This window comes from Cyclopterus lumpus, chromosome 8 (assembly GCF_009769545.1).
Source record: "Cyclopterus lumpus isolate fCycLum1 chromosome 8, fCycLum1.pri, whole genome shotgun sequence".
Classification (NCBI taxonomy): Eukaryota; Metazoa; Chordata; class Actinopteri; order Perciformes; family Cyclopteridae; genus Cyclopterus; species Cyclopterus lumpus.
The window spans coordinates 8,977,623-8,998,089 of NC_046973.1; the positions used below are offsets into that span (position 1 = coordinate 8,977,623).

The window sequence follows — 20,467 nt, forward strand, 5'->3', positions numbered from 1 at the left end:
TGAATAAAAAGGTTTTTAGGCCAGTCTTAAAAGAGTCCAGTGTCTGTGTTGCCCTCAGGTGGTCAGGGAGACTGTTCCATAAGTGCGGCGCTGCTGAGCAAAATGCCCAGTCGCCCATGGTGCGGAGCTTGGTGTTGGGGACCCGGAGGAGCGAGCGGTTTGTAGATCTGAGGGTGCGGGTAGAGGTTTGGGGAGTAATGATGATTTCAGAAGGAACTATTGTACTTTGTTACAGCACTGCATTCATGTGACAGCTTTAGTTACTTTTCAGATAAAGATGAAGCATAAAAACAGAAGATAATGTTATAGATTAAACCTGGTATTCCCAACCTGTATTGTATCATATTGTAAACCATAAGCAGAAGCCTATCTGAGATATCTGTGTGAACTTGTCGTGATTTGACAGACAGGACAAGATCCCCAACCTTTATTTCAAAAGTTTAGTTGGGGCCCCTCGTCAGGTGTCTCTCATGGTTTCATTTCAAACTTATTTGCAGTCAAATTATACAATATATTATACAAAAGGCGAAAATGAAAGGGTTAAACTGCTTGACAATTCATGCTGCTGCTAGTGTCTGCTAGTGGAGTCTTTGTGACTTCACGTCTCATAGGGTCCATTGGACCTGGCTGTGTCTGACGCCTCCTGCCTGGTGAGTCGGCCTCCTGCGTTGGCCCTGCTGATTGCCCCGCCCCCATTCTCTCTACCTCCCTTCTGTTTCATGGATTGTGGAGGTCCATTCATACATTGTCATATTCATTGAATGTGTTGTAACTCTGTAACGCTGTTCATTCTGTACATATGACATCTATTGCTTCTGTCCATCCGGGGAGAGGGATCCTCCTCTGTTGCTTTCCTGAAGGTCTCTTTCCTTTTTCTCCTGTGAGGTCCTGGGACAGGGATGTCGTATGTGTACAGATTGTAAAGCCCTCTGAGGCAAATTTGTAATTTGTGATATTAATCCATGAAACAGAAGGAGGTAGAGAGGAGTGGGGGCGGGGGGGGCGGGGCGCATCAGCAGGGTCCATGGCCATGCGGCATCAGCCGGGCCGAGGCAGGAGGCCGGCTCACCAGACAGGAGGCATCAGACACAGCCAGGTCCAATGGACCCTATGAGACGTGAAGTCACAAAGACTCCGGGGATGAAGCAGAGTTAATAAGGTGCAATGGAGAGATGTAAATTCATCCATAAGTAGAGAGAGAAGGGAGATAGGTGCTCAGTGTATCCTAAATACATCCCCCAGCAGCCTATAGCAGCATATCTAGGGGCTGGACCAGGGCAAACCTTACTCAGCCCTAACTATAAGCTCTATTAAAGAGGTCTTGAGTCTACTCTTAAATGAGGTGACTGTGCCTGCCTCTCGGACTGAAAGTGGAAACAGGTTCCGTAAAAGAGGAGCTTGATAACTGAAGGCTCTGGCTCCCATCCTAATTTTGAAGACTCTAGGAACCACGAGTAGCCCCGCATTTAGTGAGCGCATCTCTCTAGTGGGGCAATATGGTACTACAAGTTCCTTAAGATATGATGGTGCATCACCAATCAAGGCTTTGTAGATGAGGAATGAGAAAAATCACTGCTAAAGTTTAATATGGAAGTTAATTTGCACAAAAAATGTGCACCACTCAGGGTATTCTTAGGGAATGTACAACAAATAATGGGGTAGGCAGGGGGTGACATTTTCATAATTACTATATTTTTAGCAGTTTGTCCTTGACTCCAAATTGACATATGTGCCACATTTTAATAAATTCCCTCCAGGCATTCCTGAGATATCTAGTTCAACAGAATGGGATGGACAGATGGACATCCTGAAAACATCCTGTCTACAGCCACAGCGGGCGCCTGCATAAGAAAACGTCTGGGGCTACCACAAGGTTTAAATAAGTCGAAATGTGCTCAATTTTGCTCCAGTAACTCATTACCCATAACTGTCCTCTCATCTCTCGCCTGTCAAAACCTCTGAGGAGTTTTACAAATCAACAAAACAGGGATTGTGATGGTGGTCGATGCCTGTGCAGTCGCCACCAGTCACACAGTGTTTAGCTTAGTGTCAGCTGCGTGGCCACCTTCAAACAATTGTTCTGGTGTTAGAACACGTTGTGTTCCTGGGAACAGCTGATATGCAAGAAGCTGACAAGTGATATCTCACCCGTTTTCAGCCCTCTAATAATTTTCTAGAGCTTTTTTCTCAGTTGTACAAGTTGTCATATGAATGAAAGCTCTACAAAAATATAGTAATGGAGCTTGAGTTTTTCCATTTCCAAGGTTTAAAATGATGCCTTCATGCTTAATGGTTAAAGATGGACAAAACTTGTGTTAGTTTCCAAGAAAACTCCACAGGGCAGGTTTAACATGTTAGCCAGCATGGACAAGAAGTTGATGAAATCATGACAGCTGCTGAGCGTAGATGTCAACGGATCTATCTCTAGGACAACTGAGCAAACTGCATCTGTTAAGACGGGCGACTGTGGGGCAGTCTTTCAATCAGAGGTTCAGCGGTTCAATCCGCTGATCAAGACACTCAGTGTATGAATGTAAGTCGCTTTGGATAAAAGCGTCAGCTAAATGAAATGTAATGTAAAGACATGGTGATGAGGTTCAAACTACGATTAAGATAACAGTTCAGTTAGTTAACTTCTGTCAGCAGCTGGAGGTAAATATTAGTTTGTCTGGAGGCTGATAGATCTTAGTGGTGAATGAAACGTGAAACTATGAAGAGGTTCATGATATCAGTAGAGATATCATGAACCTCTTAGGCTTTGCAAATTCCACCGTTCTTCCCGCCGTGAAACTAGTCTACTTACTTACACCTCAAACCACAGGTAACAATGATCCCCTGATACCCTGAGCAATGCATACATTCTCTCCTCAACAGCAAACCTCTGAATCATTTCAAATTCAAATGATGAGAGCACAGCAACAAAACACCAGTGTATTCCTGTTCAAAGACTTAACTGCTCCCAGACTACAGGTACTATTTTGCATCCCTTGTTTTACCACAGCTTGTATTAAACCTCCTGGTTTGGTAATACTGTGTTTCTAAAAGGAAGATGGGAATAGGTTGTGCATGTACCTGAGGCCACATTCAGGAAGTATTTTAATACAATTAAATTGCTATGACTTTCTGCTTCGGACTATGACTTACGTATTTTAATTTTTTAAATTGTGTGGGCTGGATTGAAGATTTGTTAACATCTCTTCACAGAAGGTGTCGGTCTCTTCTCTAAATTCCACAAATTAATATGATCTTTCTGAAAACTACGAGCTTGTACGTGACTAAGTCAACAGGAAGTGCAGCATACAGTAGTACCATCTTAATGGCTCTCTTCTCCGCTCTCCTCGTCCTAGCCTTTTCTATTACGTTGAGGACTGAGGAGCGGCATCATGACCTCTTCTTTTCTTCTTACAAGCATAATGATGCCTTTGCGTTTTTTGTCCTTGTTGTCATTAATGCATCTTCTTAGTCTCAGTCTAGTAACCCACGCCGAGAACTTTCTTCATGTGCTCGTATACCACGTAGGAAATGCTGACAGCTGGAACCACTTTGAGGAAGTTGGGGGTGATGCCGCGATACAGGCCCGGTAACCCTTCATTGGATATGATGTATTTGAACTGGCCCACCATGGTCAGCTTGGGTTTACCCTCAGTGATGGCTGAAAGAAGAGGAAAGATGGAGCTCATTGCTGGATCATTGTTTATGCTCAGCATGTTTAGAATATGTCTGAATCAACAGTATGTCTCACCTTGTGCCTGCATACGTGTCCGAATGAGAGCAAGGGGATAGGATGCCAGCTGGCCACAGGTGCTGGAGATGGTACCACAGCCCAGCAGCACCAACACTCCTGGATCTGCTGAATTTACACTGTACCTCTGGAGCCAGGCGTTCTTCAGAGTCTTAAAGCATGAGCCGTTAGACAGAGTTTGAAAAATAAAGAGAAGAGTTGAGGAAAGAAAGGAAAGGAAAGGAAAGAGGAAGAGAGAGTAAATAATGTTTGCTATTAGCAATTGTTTTCGGAAAAAACTGAGCTTTAAAGACATTAAACTGTATAATTAAGTAATACTTATATTACTTATTTAAATTAAATTAATAATAAACCTTCCCTTATTTTGTCTAGTTTCCACCACCGTTCAATAATTGTGGAAGTGTACCTGTAAAATAGAAATAGGCAAATATACACACCTCATACACAGCCAAGTCAATGCCAGCATAGGGAATGATGCCCAGTGTACTTGGTAGGTAGCCCCTGTAGAAAGCCCGAACTCCCTCCGTCTTCAGGATTTGTCTGGCACAATCAGCCATACCTGAGTATTGTCCCGTCTTCCTTAAAGTAAGACGAGTTTTCAGCACCTACCCAACAGGGGAAGGTTAAAGACAATATAATATTGAGGACAGATAGAAACAAGAGATTATTCATATTATTAATATATATATATTATTTATTGAATTGGACATTGGACAAGGAGGTAGAACTAGTAGAACTTTTTGATTTCTTATATTTACAAAGAAATAGTCACTTCCATCCATTCACTTTCTGCCGCCTATCTGGTCTTGGTCATGGTACAGTACCAGCGGCCAGACATTCTTCGACTTAATCATGTCTCCATTTTCTTCTGGAAAACCTGACAAGTTCCAGAACGCCGTGGGTTTAAAAAAACGGAAGCTCAAGTAATCTGATCACCATACCACTGCTACAACGTCTAACTCCTTTGCACTCAGTATAACTCCGATCTGCAAAAGAATTAGGAGGTTCCGCATTGTTGACCCGAATATGCAAGCAAGCAGGAACGGAGCAGAAATACACTAACCACTGTCTCCAGCACCATGATTCAGAAACTATCTGATGGTCTTGAGATAGACTATGGCCCTAGGTGGCCACAAGTGTGAAACCTCTCTCCAGAGCTATTGGCAACAAGAGAAAGTTGAGCAACATCCAGCAACATGCCTCCACCTGACAAATAAAGACAAGCCTAGTACAAGCAGTTATCACTGATGCTGGAAAGTTTCTCACTGGTTGAACAACATACAAATAATGTAAATGATGTCGAGCCAAATGATGTCGAGCCAAATGAAGAACGCTAGCCTGTAATGAAAGAAAGACTTTCTTACACTGTGATACTTTTAACTGTTTCTTAGTCCTGCGAGGAAGTCCCCCAAGGAAGAAGACTCGGTATGACAATTTATAACTTTTTAAACATATATTGCATGACTGTTTCTTAGTAATGCGGGGAAGACCTCCAAGGAAGAAGACTCGTCGTATGTACAAATACTCTGGTTGAAATAAATCCAATAAACTAAATCATGTTTAATGAAAGAATAAGACTTTCTGGCTGTCGAGACACCAGGGTAAACACCGGGCCCAGGCCACAGACAGAGGAACATAATTCAGCAAGTTACTGCCTTGGTCCCAGATCCAGACAAATGTAAGTAATCGTTTGGATTTCACTGTGTGTAAAACGATTCGTCATCCTTTCCGTTTAGAGGAAACTGTTTTTTAATCCACGTGGCCGAATGAAATAGGTAGGCCACGGTGAGGTACTAAATGAAATGGGTTTCTGTTAAAAGAATAAACATCCGTCATTGTCTCTATAAATTTGTAATTTATGATATTGGGACTATATAAAATAAACTGAATTGAATCTTAAGGAGCTTGTACTACCATATTGCCCCACTAGAGAGCTGTGCTCACTAAATGTGGGGCTATTTGTGGTACCTAGAGTCCTACAAAGTAGAATGGGAGCCAAAGCCTTCAGTTATCAAGCTCCTTTTTTATGGAACCAGCTTCCACTTTCAGTCCGGGAGGCATACACAGTCACCTCATTTAAGAGTAGGATTAAGACTTTCCTCTTTAATAGCGCTTATAGTTAGGGCTGAATCAGGTTTGCCCTGGTCCAGCCCTTAGATATACTGCTATAGGCTTATAGGCTGCTGGGGGATGTTTTAGGATACACTGAGCACCTATCTCCTCTTCTCTCTCTACTTATGAATGAATTTACATCTCTCCATTGCACATTACTAACTCTGCTTCCTCCCTTCACTTATCATAGGGTCCATTGGACTTGGCTGTGTCTGAAGGTGGTCCTGGGTCCTTGCCCCTGTGTAGCGTTAGACATTCCTGCAGCAGTCTATCGTTTTGCAGTCACCAAATTGGTTAGTTAGTAGCTCCTAGTAGCTAACATTCACGGGAGAAAAACAACAGACAACCATCGTCTCGTTGGTCTGGGAATTCACAAAGTTTATTCTGCGCATGCGCACAACAGCATCCAAGTGCACGCAGGCACACACGTTCACATGTGACGTTACTGCATAGGCTATTTAACATGGCTTTGCTACCCATATATACAAATATGCTCAACACTCCCACTCAAAGACATGTGTATAGCTCTCTATAGTGGTAAATAGAAACCAAAAATACATAACTCCAAAATAAAACATGTTGCATACTGGCAGTGTTCTAAAGACTTCAAAAACATTCACATCTGTCAGTTCACATTACTCTCCAAACAAATACCCCTTGAAACTCTCAAACTTAGCCCTTGTCACTGGCTTGGTAAGGACATCAGCTGCCATGTTTTCAGTAGGACAGTATTCTATAGATACTTTCCCTTCAGCGTGTGCAGACCGTACAAAGTGATACTTTATATCTATGTGTTTGCTTCTCTGTCTGCATACTGGGTTCTTAGATAAAGCTATCGCTCCCTGATTGTCCTCATATATCTTGACTGGTAGATGCTGGTTACTACCATCTATCCCTCTAAGTAGTTGTACAAGGTACATACTCTCTTGAATAGTGGCTGCTAGTGCCATATACTCAGCTTCACAGGTGGATAATGCCACCGTTGGCTGCTTCCTACTCTTCCACGATATAACTGGACCATTTTCAGTTAAGCTGAAACAGTATCCACTTGTGCTCCTCCTATCATCCCTATCGGCTGCCCAATCAGCATCACTATATCCCTCCAGTTGTAGTATGCTTTCCTCACATTTCTGGTAGTGTAGTTCTTGATCTATAGTACCCTTTAAGTACCTCAGTATGTGTTTTGCTGTAGCCCAATGCTGTTGCTTTGGTTCTGCTAGGTATTGAGATAGTTTACTCACAACCCAGCTCAGGTCAGGTCTGGTACATGTCATAATGTATATCAAGCTACCTACTATCTCTCTATATCCTGTTGAATCAATAACTTCACCCTCACTGTCAAAGTTTAACTTTTGTTCACATGGGGTGGATCTTGGTTTGCATTCGGACATTCCAAACTTCGTTAATATCTTCTCTATGTGTCTCTTTTGTGTCATTTTGATCTCTCCCTCACTCTGTCTGAAATCGATACCCAGGAAATGTTTAAGTGGACCCATATCTTTCATCTTAAACCTTCTCTTCAACATTTCTTTTACATCACTGAGTAAGGTGTTGTTACTCGCTGCTATGATTAAGTCATCTACCCATACTAACAGAATCACTTTCTCGTTCTCAGATTTTCTGCTGTAGACACAATGATCAGCATCATTTTGCACAAAACCATTCTCTGTAAGGTGCTCATGCAGTAACATGTTCCAGTTACGCCCGGACTGTTTTAAACCATACAATGACTTGTTGAGTTTACACACTAAGTGTTCCCCTGTTTTTGGCTTGATCTCAAAACCTTCCGGTTGCTCCATGTATACCTCACAGTCTATTGGAGCATGGAGATAAGCAGTCTTTACATCCATTTGGTGTAGGGTAAGATCCTCCTGTACAGCCACCTGCATTAATGCTCGTACAGAGGTCATGTTGGCTGTCGGTGAAAAAGTCTCTTTATAATCAATCCCTTCAACTTGACTATACCCCTTTGCGACATATCTGGCTTTACAAGTCTCAGATCCATCTGGGCTCTCTTTCACTGCATATACCCAGCGACCTCCCACTGCTTGTTTGCCTCTTGGCAGTGGGGTCAGAGTGAAAGTATTATTCTCTGTCAAAGAGTTCATTTCCTCTTTCATCGCGTCAGCCCACATTTTTGACTTCTTAGAGTCCATTGCCTCTTTAAGAGTTTTAGGTACATCACAAGCCACTCTGTAGAAATAATCTACATTTTCACATTCGTCATTATTACACTCAGCTTTACACTGGTACTCTTTTAAGTATTCTGGAGCCTTTCTCTGTCTCATAGGGTATTTCTTTTCTCCCTCTTCTCCCTGAGTACTATCTGTCTGGGTCGGACCTGCCTCAGCAGCCGCTTCAGGCTGTCCCTGACCCTGGTTGACTATCTTTGATGGTGTATCTCCATAACACTCAATGTCTCCCCCCATGTCACAATCTGTCTGAGTCTGTCTATCTGCTCTACCTTTGGTGAGGAATTTCACCAGCCTATGTTTTAGGACTTTTCCTGTCTCGGGATAATACACGTTATATGCTGGACTATATTTGTCATAGCCTACAAGGATCCCCTTTTTGCATCTAGAATCCAGCTTGTTCTTATCCTGCTGATATACGTAGCATTCAGAGCCAAATATATTCATGTTGGATAGGTTAGGTGTTTTTCCTGTGAAAACACGGTAAGGTGTCTGCTCTAGCCGCTTACTGTAGCACCTGTTGCGGATTTGAGCTGCTGTCTGTACAGCATATGTCCATAATTGCTTTGGGAGGTTACTCTCCAATAGCATGCATCGAGACATCTCGAATAAGGTTCTCCAACCTCTTTCGGCAGTTCCATTCTGATGAGGTGAGTAGGGTGCACTCTTCTCATGCCTTATCAAGTTACTCCTCAGTAAAGACTGGAACTCCTGCCCGGTAAACTCTGTGCCGTTATCAGACCGTATGCACTTTATCTTTCCATATGGAGCTACATCTGCTATGAATTTTTCTGTAGCTTTTGTCGTGTCACTCTTTGCTTTAATAAAGTATGGAAAAATCATCCCACTGTAATCATCAGTAAATGCTATTGCATACCTGTATCCATCCCTATCTGCGGGTTCTATAGGACCGCATAGGTCTGTGTGTACTAGCTCTAGTACGGTTGTAGCTTTAGCATCTGCCTGTCTGTTTCTGTTTTGTGTAAATTTACCCTGTGTGCATATTTCACAGTTTTGGTTGGACTTGTCATGTTTCCTTTTTATAGACATCCCTTCAACCACCTTTTCTAATTTTGCAACATCATCAAAATTACAATGACCAAGTATCTTATGCCACGTTTGAATGTCATGACAACCATACACTTCATCAACATTTTCATCCTCTGCAGTGCTAAGGTAATACAGCCTACCATACACATCCATTTTGAATATGGTACCATCCTTGTGGACCAGCAAGTCATTACCGTCCTTGAAGCGGACCTCAGCTCCGTTGGCTGTCGCTGCTTTGACTGAAAAGATGTTTTGTGGAAACGATGGGATGTAGAGTGCTTGCTTGAGCCTCGTTTTCACCTGTCGTCCCTCGCTGTCCAGCAAGTAGACTTCGGCGTCTCCCCTCATCTTCGCCATCCCACTCACCTTGGATCCGTCAGCGAGCTCGATCATGTGGTCCTCGGGTCTGAAGCTCTTGTCAACTGTTTTGAACTTTGTGGCGTCGTTGATCATGTGTGTTGTGGCACCGCAGTCGACCATGAGACCCTTCTTGTTCCTTCTTTGTGTAGGACAGTCACTCAGCCTGAAACAGAAAGATGTATGCTCTGCCTCTGTCTCTCCATCAGCTTTCTTCACATGGTCACGACCACGTCCTCGGCTGCGTCCCCTTCCTCGGTGTGGTGTGTCCCATTTTCGTTCCTCTCTCCTCACCTGGTAACCGTCAGGACATGCCCTGGCCATGTGTCCCTTTTTACCGCACGTGTAACACTCAACATCAGCCAGGTCCATTTTCTTTCCTCTTCCTCGTGGCCACGTTGCCCCGCTAGTCTTCATCACGTTGTCTTCTTCAACATTCACGTCACTCTTCCCATATTTTTCAGTACTCTCGTAACTTCGCAGTTTTGTTTTAAACTCGCCGAACGTTACAGTGTCACTTGTCTGAGTGATGTACACGATGAATGGCTTGTATGAGTCAGGTAGTCATTTTACTACCATAGCCATCTGAAGCCCATCACTAATATGCTCTTCTGCTCTTCTTAATGACGTGAATATAGTCTCTGCTCGAATAATATAGTCCGTGACCGTTTCATTGCTAGCCTTATGGAGCGAGGAAAGTTCACAATACAAACTCACAACGCGGGGTTTGTCTTTTCCCGCATAGTGCTCGCGGAGAATACTCAGTGCTTTTCTTCCATCACGTTTCGCGTCCCTCATTACCAATGACAAGCTCTTGTTGTCTAGACATTGCACTAGTTCTGCATATGCCTCACCGTTCTTTTCCTCGTCTTCCGCGAGAGCTGCTGCGTCACCCTCAGCTATCTCCGGGTCTTCCGAGATAACTTCTCTGAGGCGGCGTAACTCCATGTGCGCGAGGAACCTTGTTTCCCAGAGCTCGTAACTTTTCTCATCACCGTCGAATAAAAGTCTGAACCACCTTTGGCCTGATTGACTGGGCCCATAACCTGTAGCGTTAGACATTCCTGCAGCAGTCTATCGTTTTGCAGTCACCAAATTGGTTAGTTAGTAGCTCCTAGTAGCTAACATTCACGGGAGAAAAACAACAGACAACCATCGTCTCGTTGGTCTGGGAATTCACAAAGTTTATTCTGCGCATGCGCACAACAGCATCCAAGTGCACGCAGGCACACACGTTCACATGTGACGTTACTGCATAGGCTATTTAACATGGCTTTGCTACCCATATATACAAATATGCTCAACACCCTGCTTCCTGCATCTTTCGCAATGCCACATGCCTCTGTGGCACTGCCTCCTGCCATGGCCCTGCTCTCCTGAAGGTTTCTTCCCTTTTTCCCCTATGAGAGTTTTTCCTGATCCGATGTGAGGTCCTGGGACAGGGATGTCATATGTGTACAAATTGTAAAGCCCTTTGAGGCAAATTTTTAATTTTGGGTTATACAAAATAAACTGAATTGAATTGAAAATAAACTGAATTGAATTGAAAATAAACTGAATTGAATTGAAAATAAACTGAATTGAACCTTGGTGAACAAGTCTTACAGCTAAAGTAGTAAAATAATGCTTGCTTTTTCTTACTGAGCTGGCAGTCGTTTATTAAAGTGATCTTTTAAAGGAGCTTTTTAAACTTGATTTGCAACAGAATACAGTAAAAACAGTTAAGCTGCAGAAGCAGTGAATCCTGTCAGCCCCATCTTAATATGAACCCTCTAATTACACACTGTGACGGCCCTGGGGCCTCTGCCAGGACTTGTGTGTGTGTGTGTGTTCTTTATTAGAATGCTAATTTATTTTACATTTGGTAAATTATCCTCACCTTTGTTAAATAAAAGTCTTTGTTCAGTTAAAATCTTGCCTGATCTTCTATCTTTTGTTTTGGTTTCAGAGCCAGACCATAACAAATTGTGGGCTCATCCAATTTTGAGTCTAGTTGGTGAGTGTTTTTAAAATCCAAACTTAATTGGCAATTTTCAAACTAACCTCCAAGGGGTAGATGATCGTCTGGGCGGTAGCTCCTGCCAGAGAGCCAGCAACGAACCTCTCTTGTACCCTTAAACCCCCCCCCTCTTTACTTCCACGGATCAGCCACTTGATCTAGAGTAAGAGAAGGAACAGGAGGAGGAGGAGAATGGAATGGAGATGTTTGGAGAGAGTGGTAGTGATAAGATTGAGTATTAGAGAAAGGAAGTGTAAAAGTATACAAATAATTAGAAATCCCTGACATATATGAAAATGATGTATGTAGGATTCATCCACTATATCTGAGACAGAGGAACCATTGGAACAAATCTGTCTCCTAGCCATCTATACGTAAGCCGAGTAGAGTAGATTTCAACTTTGTTATTATTGATTAATGTGAGTGCACTGACCTGTTCATAGGCCATAAACTTTATGGCAGATTCAGGGGCAATCTTGAGGACATTGATGCCATTTCCCCTCCAGAGTGAGGCGATGCCTCCCTCCTGGACCATCCCTCTGAGTCCAGACCACAGATTAATGGCCCGAGATTTAGAGCTGTGTACCTGGACACAAACAACAGATTTTTAATTTGTATTACAATCTGCGCTAAGGTTAAAATGTTACTGTTGACTAGTATGTACATCCAACCCCAGTGGTGTTGGCCAGGTTTGAATGATGAAGACTATGTAGGTAGAAAGGTTAAGCAGCATGCTAACATATTCATACACATTTAGAGTAGGGTGTGTGTCCAGCTGATGAATGGAAGTCCAAAATTCTCTCTTTTTAGCTTTCTGTTTTTATAAATAACTGTCTCTTTAGCTGCTAAAAGCTCCACAATGTTCACAAGCTGGTCTCTAGCTGTGCTGGTGCTGAGCAGAATGCATTTGAAAATTATGCTGTGAGAAAGGTGAGTGAACCAGAACAATAAAGTTAACTTTAACACTAACACTTCAAGTTAAAATAAACTACACCTATACAGTACAATAATGCCAGTATAAAGACACATTGTCTCTGCCCTGTTAATTCACCATAGCCTTCTGTCCCCGACCACGAGAATAGCCTCAACTTCCTCTGGTTTCTGCCTCCACCGAGTGGGTCTCTCTACGTGAGCAGATCTGTTTGCCTGTTGAGATCTCTGCCTGAAATAAAGCTTTGCTCAACGATTTACTGTGTCCGTCGTACTGCTGCTGGGTCCTTATCACCCGTTACAGTCAAACCCTCTTAATCATTAATCAATTAGTAACAGTTCATCGGTTCTTTGTTGAAAAGGACCATAATAAATCAGTTGGAGATTTCAGTGCTGCCCGTCATTCCTCTTTTATCTAAATGGGTGCTGACATTTCAAGCTGTCAACACAGGCAGAGCTGACTTAGCTCTGTGTTTTACTGGTAATGCTCCAACCACCCACCTGAACTACCCACCATGTGCTTTGTTTTGTTTTTGTAAGTGAGTGTAATTGAATGTCAGAGCAACATTTGAAGGATAGAGTGAGCTACAGGTTCTGAAGGAAAGCCATAGCATTGCATTCACCAACAGTTGATATATTGTAAGGTGTTTCTCAGTTTTACACAGGAATTAAAAAACATAATGCATCTGTTATTTTCTGATATATTTCTTCATGCACTAATATACACAATGTATAGTTTACATTGCAATGCTTAAAAAGTTCCTCCATCACTGAACTTTGTGTCTTTCAGAATGAAAGTGTACGTGCAAGGAGGGGTGTACTCACCTGCAGGAAGACTTTCACGCGGTCCAGAGGAGCAGTTCCTGTCCGGGATACAGCTCCTGCCATCGCTCCAGCAACCAGCTGCCTCCACACCAGATCTGACCTCCGCTCCCGCTCTGAGAACTCATCTGGTACCGTTAGATGTTCCCCAATGTCAAACATCTATAACGACATTGGAAATGAAAGGGATAATCTGTATTTGTTTACCTTAAGCCTTCATATTTAAAAAAATAAACAAGTTGCTTGAAAGAAGGATATTGCTACATCTTCTGCCCTGCCTCCTACCATACATACCACATCACTAAAAACCTCACATACTGTCATTATTATCAACTGGAAACTAGTGACTCACATGGGAGTGTTTCCAGTAGTGGACGATCTCCTCCATGTTGTGGAAAGGGTTGAACAGGAAGTGATCACGCCATTCATTCCAATTAATTGTCATAGTGCCGTCCCTGTCCATACTGAGAGAGAGAGAGAGAAAAAGAGAGACACCAGAAAATGAGATCTTTGACAGTACAGTGCCATCAGCAGATCACATATGGCTTTGAGCATCACAATGTTTCTCGCATAGCTGATTTTTGGTGTGGACCAGAGAGCAGCTCAGGCTTCATTCAAAACAGCTTATCAGTTTAAATCAGCGTATTCAACTTGCAATACAAACCTAAGTCATGCTCCTGGTCATTGTTTGCCTATCTTCATTGTGTGTCCAACGCCATGATAAAGGAGTAGGCTTACAAATGTACGTGTTTTTGAACCACGGTCCATGCCTACTACTGTACGAGAGCACGCCTTAGCGACTGGAACGAGGCAGCCCAGTGTGAGGTGTTCTTGACTGGACTAGCTGATTATGTTAAGGATGAACTGATCTCTTTTGATTTGTCTGCCAAGTGGACAGACGCATCCAGGCAAGGCGACAGGAGCAACGCACGGGGGAGAGAGATCACCGCGTTTTCACATGGTCTCGAGCTTCTCCAGCAGCTACCAGCATCACCCTGGGCCCTCAACCAGGGGAGGTTGAACCCATGGAGGTAGAGCACACCAGTCTCACCCGGGAGGAGCAGGAGCGCCGTTGCCGGGGAGGTCTTTGCCTGTACTGTGGCCAGGCTGGTCACTTCGTATCCCGGTGCCCAGTTAAGGGGCGCGGCTCGCCCGTAGCAGGAGAGGTACTGGTGAGCCGAACCACAAGACTCTCCCAACCGAAGACCCTTCTTCCACGCTCAGCTGCTGCTCGTGAATGGATCACAGACCCTCGCTACGTTCATTGACCCTGGTGCTAACAACAGCTTAATTGACGAGGACCTAGTCCGTCAGCTGGGTATCGAGCAGGTACCGCTGACATGTCTTGTTCCGGTCAACGCGCTGGACGGTCACCTATTGGGCACAGTGACTCACCAGACCACGCCAGTTCGTATGCTCCTGTCTGGTAACCACCAAGAGACCATTCGGTTTCTTATCCTGCGGTCACCCCAGCATCCACTAATCCTGGGGCACCACTGGCTCGGCCGCCATAACCCCTACATTGACTGAGCCACAGGAGCCATCCTGGGGTGGAGTGCATCCTGTCACCTGATCTGCCTGAAACCTCAGCAGTCAGCTTGCCCAAGCTCTGCATTGGACCTGTCGGGAGCGCCTACGGAATACCATGACTATCGGGAGGTATTCAGTAAGGTCAAGGCCTCATCTCTGCCTCCACATCGACCCTACAACTGCGCCATTAACCTGCAACCAGGCACCACCCCACCCAAGGGTCGCCTGTATTCCTTATCTGCACCTGAGAGAGGCCATGGAGGCGTACATCAGTTCCTCTCTAGCTGCTGGGATCATCCGTCCCTCTTCTTCACCTGCAGGTGCGGGGTTCTTCTTCGTATGGAAGAAGGACAAGTCACTTAAGCCTTGCATTAACTACAGGGGGCTCAATGACATTACCATAAAGAACCGATTCCCACTCATCTCGTCTGCCTTTGAGTTGCTGCGAGGCGCTACCAACTTCACCAAGCTAGACCTGCGTAACACCTATCACTTGGTCCGGATCCGAGAGGGGGATGAGTGGAAGACAGCTTTCAACACCCCCATTGGACATTATGAATACCTGGTCATGCCCTTCGGTTTGACTATTGCCCCAGCCGTCTTCCAGGCCCTGGTGTTTGATGTGCTGAGAGACATGTTAAATAAGCAGGTGTTTGTCTACCTAGACGACATACTTATTTTCTCGAGGTCCCGAGAGGAGCACATTCACCATTTTACCTCTGCCCCTATCCTCCAAGTCCCCGACCCAGAGAGACAGTTTGTTGTTGAGGTGGACGCCTCCGACTTGGAGGTGGGGCCATCCTTTTTCAGCGGGCTGTCAGTGACCAGAAGCTCCACTCATGTGCCTTCTTTTCTAGGCGGCTCTCACCTGCTGAAAGGAACTACAACGTTGGTAATCGAGAGCTGCTTGCCGTTAAGCTGGCCCTTGAAGAGTGGCACCACTGGCTTGAGGGGACCAGTCTAACATTTTTGTGTTGGACTGATCACAAGAACCTCGAGTATATTCATTCTGCCAAGAGACTAAACTCTTGGCAAGCCAGATAGTCTCTGTTTTTTACCTGGTTTAACTTTTCCCTCTGTTACCGGCCCGGTACCCGTAACATCAAGCCGGGCGCCCAGTCCCGCCAGTTTGTGGACAAGGGGGATTCCACCACTTGCAATGACAATATCCTTTCTGCCCCCGTCTTGGTTGCCTCTATCACCTGGGAGGTAGAGGAAAGAGTCAAGGCTGCACTGGAGTCCCAGCCCAGCCCGGCCCGAGCTCCTGTCCCCCTGACCACCTGTTCGTTCCCCAGACCCTGAGGTCCGAGGTCCTCCAGTGAGCCAGCGTACTAGGGATGCTTTGCAGCAGAGGTTCTGGTGGGCTACTCTGGAGGACACCCGGGAATTCGTCAACACCTATCCTGTCTGCAACCAACACAAACCATCCCACCAGGCTACCGCTGGTTTCCTGCAACCGCTATCTGAGCCCCATCGGCCCTGGTCTCACATCTCTCTGGACTTTGTTACCGGTCTCCCACTGTCCAACAAACACACCACCATCCTAACAGTGGTAGATCGGTTCAGCAAGATGGCCAACTTCGTGCCCTTGCCCAAGCTCCCCTCGGGCCAAGGAGACTGCTGAGCTGGTTCTGCTGCACGTCTTCCAGCTTCACGGTCTCCCCACGGACGTAGTCTCTGACCGGGGTCCTCAGTTCACGTCCGTATTCTGGAGGGAGTTCTGCACACTGATCGGGATTCCACCCACAGTCTAACGGCCAGACTGAGCGCAAGAACCAGGAGATGGAGACGGCTCTACAGTGTTTGGTCTCCGAGACTCCAGCATCCTGGTCCCAGCAGCTCCTGTGGGTGGAGTATGCCCACAACACCCTGACCAGCTCTGCCACGGGAATGCCCCCGTTTCAGTGTGCCTACGGGTTTCAACCTCCCTTGTTTTCGGCCCTGGAGAACGAGCTTTCCTGCCCCTCGGTCCAGGCTTTCGTCCGCCGCTGCCACCGTACCTGGGCCAAGGCCAGAGTTGTGCTCCTCAGCTCGGCTAACCGTTACTCCGCAGCAGTCAACCGGCGCCGCTCCAAAGCCCCCATCTACCAGGTTGGCCAGAAGGTGTGGCTATCGTCCAGGGACCTACCCTTGCGAGTAGAGGTGAAGGAGTTGGCACCCAGGTTCATCGGACCATTCGAGATCCTGAAGGTCATCAATTATGCCGCCTGCTTCGTTCCCGCTGTCGTGGAAAAGGGTTACAATACCTGGTTGACTGGGAGGGCTACGGTCCAGAGGAAAGATGCTGGGTCCCTGCCCGACACATCCTGGATGCCCCTCTCATAAGAGAGTTTCACCGTAGCAACCCTGACCAGCCCTCGAAGGGCTCTGGGCCCAAGGGGGCTACCCAGCCAGACTCTGTTCCCTCTCTTCCTTTGGCAGCATCAGACATCGGGGAGGATGAGGAGGAGCCATCTTCCGATCCGGACAACTCACCTGCCGATGAGGAAAGGGCAGAGATGTCTGAGCCCTCCTCCAAATCCCCTCCGCCCACCCACCGTGGCAATTGTTTTGGGACGTCAGGAGCCGTCCCTTAGAGGCGGGATTCTGTAACAGTTCAGCTCCACACCTTCTTTCTTTTAGTAGTTGTTTTCATTCTGTTTACTAACTCATGTCATTCCAGATCCTGCTTCACACCTGATCATCTCTCATTCCCTTCACCTGGTCCTCATGCCCGTCTCACCTGCAGCCCATTCCCTCGTTAGTCCCTCACTACTTAGGTCCCCTCACTTGCACTTGTCCTCTGCCAGATTGTCTTGTGTTTTCCGACAAAGCTCTCCAGCGTTCAGTAGTCTGTTTCCCCGTTTCTGTCTGTTCCTGCCGTTACTCCAGTAAAGGATTATTATCTGTTACCTCTGTTTTGTGAGTCGTGCTTTGGGTCCCTGGTTTTCGCTCCGTGACAATATTCATAGAATGTGTTGTAACTCTGTAACGCTGTTCATCTGTACACATAACATCTATTGCATCTGTCCATCCGGGGAGAGGGATCCTCCTCTGTTGCTTTCCTGAAGGTCTCTTCCCTTTTTCTCCCCTGAAATGTTTTTTTCAGTTTTTAAAGCCCTCTGAGGGTAATTTGGAATTTGTGATTTTGGGCAAAACTAAATAAAATTAATTGAATTGAAATTGAATCCCACTGCTTTGTGTAAAAATAATAGTAATAGTTCCAAAAACATTTTTTTTTTATATTTGTGATATGGATAATTTAAATTATTATTATGCATTGTTATTACACCAAATGTGTAAAGAAATGTACATTTAGTTATCCTACTTCCGTCTGGGATTAATTAGACCCCAGTTGGATCTAATTTCTTGTTAGATGTCTTCTGAAGTCAGAGTAATTTGGGATCTAGGGGGTATGGGGTAGAGCTGAAGCCAATCACAGATGTGTTGAACCAGGTTTCACAGCGGTAGTCTCTGAGATCACTGCTTTTTGAGCTGTTTAAGAGGTGGTAACATGTCCTTGTCCTTTGTTGTGCTCTCTCTCACACACTCTGTACCTCTGCAGTATTCTGGAGGCCTGCTCCGTGGTGACCTCCACACCAAGCCTGTGCAAGGAATGCTGGATCTCCCCCACATCAATACAACCTAAAAACAGCACAGAAAAAGAGTTAACTCCTTTGTCTGTTTGTTCAGTCGATTATATCAGATAGTAAATAAAAAGATGAATAAATAGATGAGATAAATAACTGTATTGTGTGTGCATCACCAGAAAACAGGAAGCACATAGTGATCTTAATTATGTGTGTGTTGTGGGTGTCACACCATCATTGTTGCGATCAAGACTGTGGAACATGAGCCACAGCCTCTTCTCGTGAGCCCACAGGTACTGGGAGAACTCCTGGAGGTCCAGAAAACCATCGTGGTTGATGTCGCTCTCGAGGACTATCTGTGGGGGCAGAGGGAGACTCTGTCATTCAGCAGGGAGCACAGGTAGAACAGACAGGATAGAGCAGGTGGAGGTAGAGGTGGATAGGCAAGGACGTGTTGATAATGTAGACAGAACAGAGGTGACAGGGGTCAAGGGGTGTATCGAGAGTGCAACGACATAAGTGAGAAGAGGAGGACAGAACGTAATGCTGCTCCCTGTGAAAGTCAAGGATTAAAGCACTTCTTACCTGCAAACATAACTTATCCTCTCTTGATCAGGACAGAGCGAGAGAGAGAGAGAGAGAGAAAGAATACACAACAACGTTCTTGTACACAGGTCGGACAAACTCACATACTGTTTACTCTTCTATGCTTTAACCGAGTTATTAGTAAGTAAGTAAAGTAACATTTAACTGGTTAACTAACGGTCTTCATCCCCCACAAAACATGGACATCAGTCAATACACATTTTTTGTTTTTAGAGTTTATTATCATCCATCTCTGTAATTGTGTTTTTTTATTTACTTCACAATTTTACTTTTCTTTTGGTGCCATGTTCTCTTGTTACACTAGCACCTCCATCCATCCATCCATTTTCAATACCGCTTATCCTCATTAGGGTCGCGGGGCGCTGGAGCCTATCCCAGCTGACATAGGGCGAAGGCAGGGGACACCCTGGACAGGCCGCCAGTCCATCGAGGGCAACACTAGCACCTCATTACAAGTAATTAACTCATTACTTATGAACTAATTAGAACAAACGTACAGTTCTTCTGACTAAATGGAAAAATGGAAATCATCAGGAATTGATGCGGAAATTATGTCACCATAATATAAAGCATTACCAAACCCAAACTAGGTATGATTTGACTGAGGAACAGAAACAGTGATGTTCTCTGAATGTTAAGAGTAGCTCCAAACCAACGTCCAGGCCCAGAGGAACTATTCAGGGATCTGTCAGTGGCATGGACATGTGGACCACAGTACTGGGAGACTCACTCATTGAGCCAAATACAGGCTCTGCGTTAATAACATTAAATGTTATTGTTTGATGGACATTGCAATCTGTAGACGGAGTGTAATGGGAATAAAACCATGTGAGAGCTCACTCAACAAACAAACAAGACGTTTAGGATTTTGGAGGATGTTTGGAGAGTTCTGTGCCAGCTAACAATTGTGTCCTTTTTTTGATGCTTCAGCAAAAACAATTTGAACTTTCATGCCATTAAGCCACATTAAACTGAATTGAATGGTTACTCTTCAAGGCCAACCTGGTCCTGCCACGGTGAGTCAACGCCTTCAGCAGTAACCTGTGTGATTAGCTACCCAGTGGGACTCACATGCTCCCCTGTTTTCCTCTCCATTTCCTGTCTGCATCTATACTCTATACTCTCATATAGGTGACATACCAGCACTTGATGGTTCCAGGGCATTCCATATAAACGCAAAGACGATGCGTTTGTATGGCATTTGCTGTAATCCCCACCGTCCACCCTTCTGTACTGTCCTCTGTCAAATCAAGGAGAGAATGCCAGAGACAACTGCTGAAATAGGGCTCTATTTTAAAGGAGGTTCTGTTTTCAGTCACATTTGTTTGTCTATTTGTTACCACACTGTAAAAAAAACCCCGTAAAATGGAGGCAAAATGACTGGCAGCAGTGGCTGCCAAACAAAAACCGTAAAATTAAGGTAAAATATCTTAATTCAAATAAAGGGCGAAAAACATAATTTTACGAAAATTTTCATTAAAGGTTTTGCAGTGAAATACTGTTACAGATTTTTCCTGAATAGGTTTCTTGTATTTTGTGCAAGAGAACCAGCCATTTC

The 20,467-nt window shown here is 44.9% G+C and overlaps 1 protein-coding gene across 1 annotated transcript; it reads right to left on the reverse strand.

The window, feature by feature from the left end:
* Positions 1 to 3,465: 3,465 nt before the first annotated feature.
* On the reverse strand, positions 3,466 to 20,128 carry LOC117735293 (calcium-binding mitochondrial carrier protein SCaMC-3-like). Its single transcript, XM_034539824.1, is given in 11 exon segments — positions 3,466 to 3,515; positions 3,518 to 3,652; positions 3,743 to 3,893; positions 4,180 to 4,347; positions 11,497 to 11,610; positions 11,886 to 12,038; positions 13,208 to 13,366; positions 13,557 to 13,668; positions 18,271 to 18,358; positions 18,536 to 18,659; positions 20,050 to 20,128. Coding segments are annotated over 11 exon segments (1,278 nt in total). The 5' UTR covers positions 20,074 to 20,128.
* Between the last annotated feature and the right edge of the window lie 339 nt (positions 20,129 to 20,467).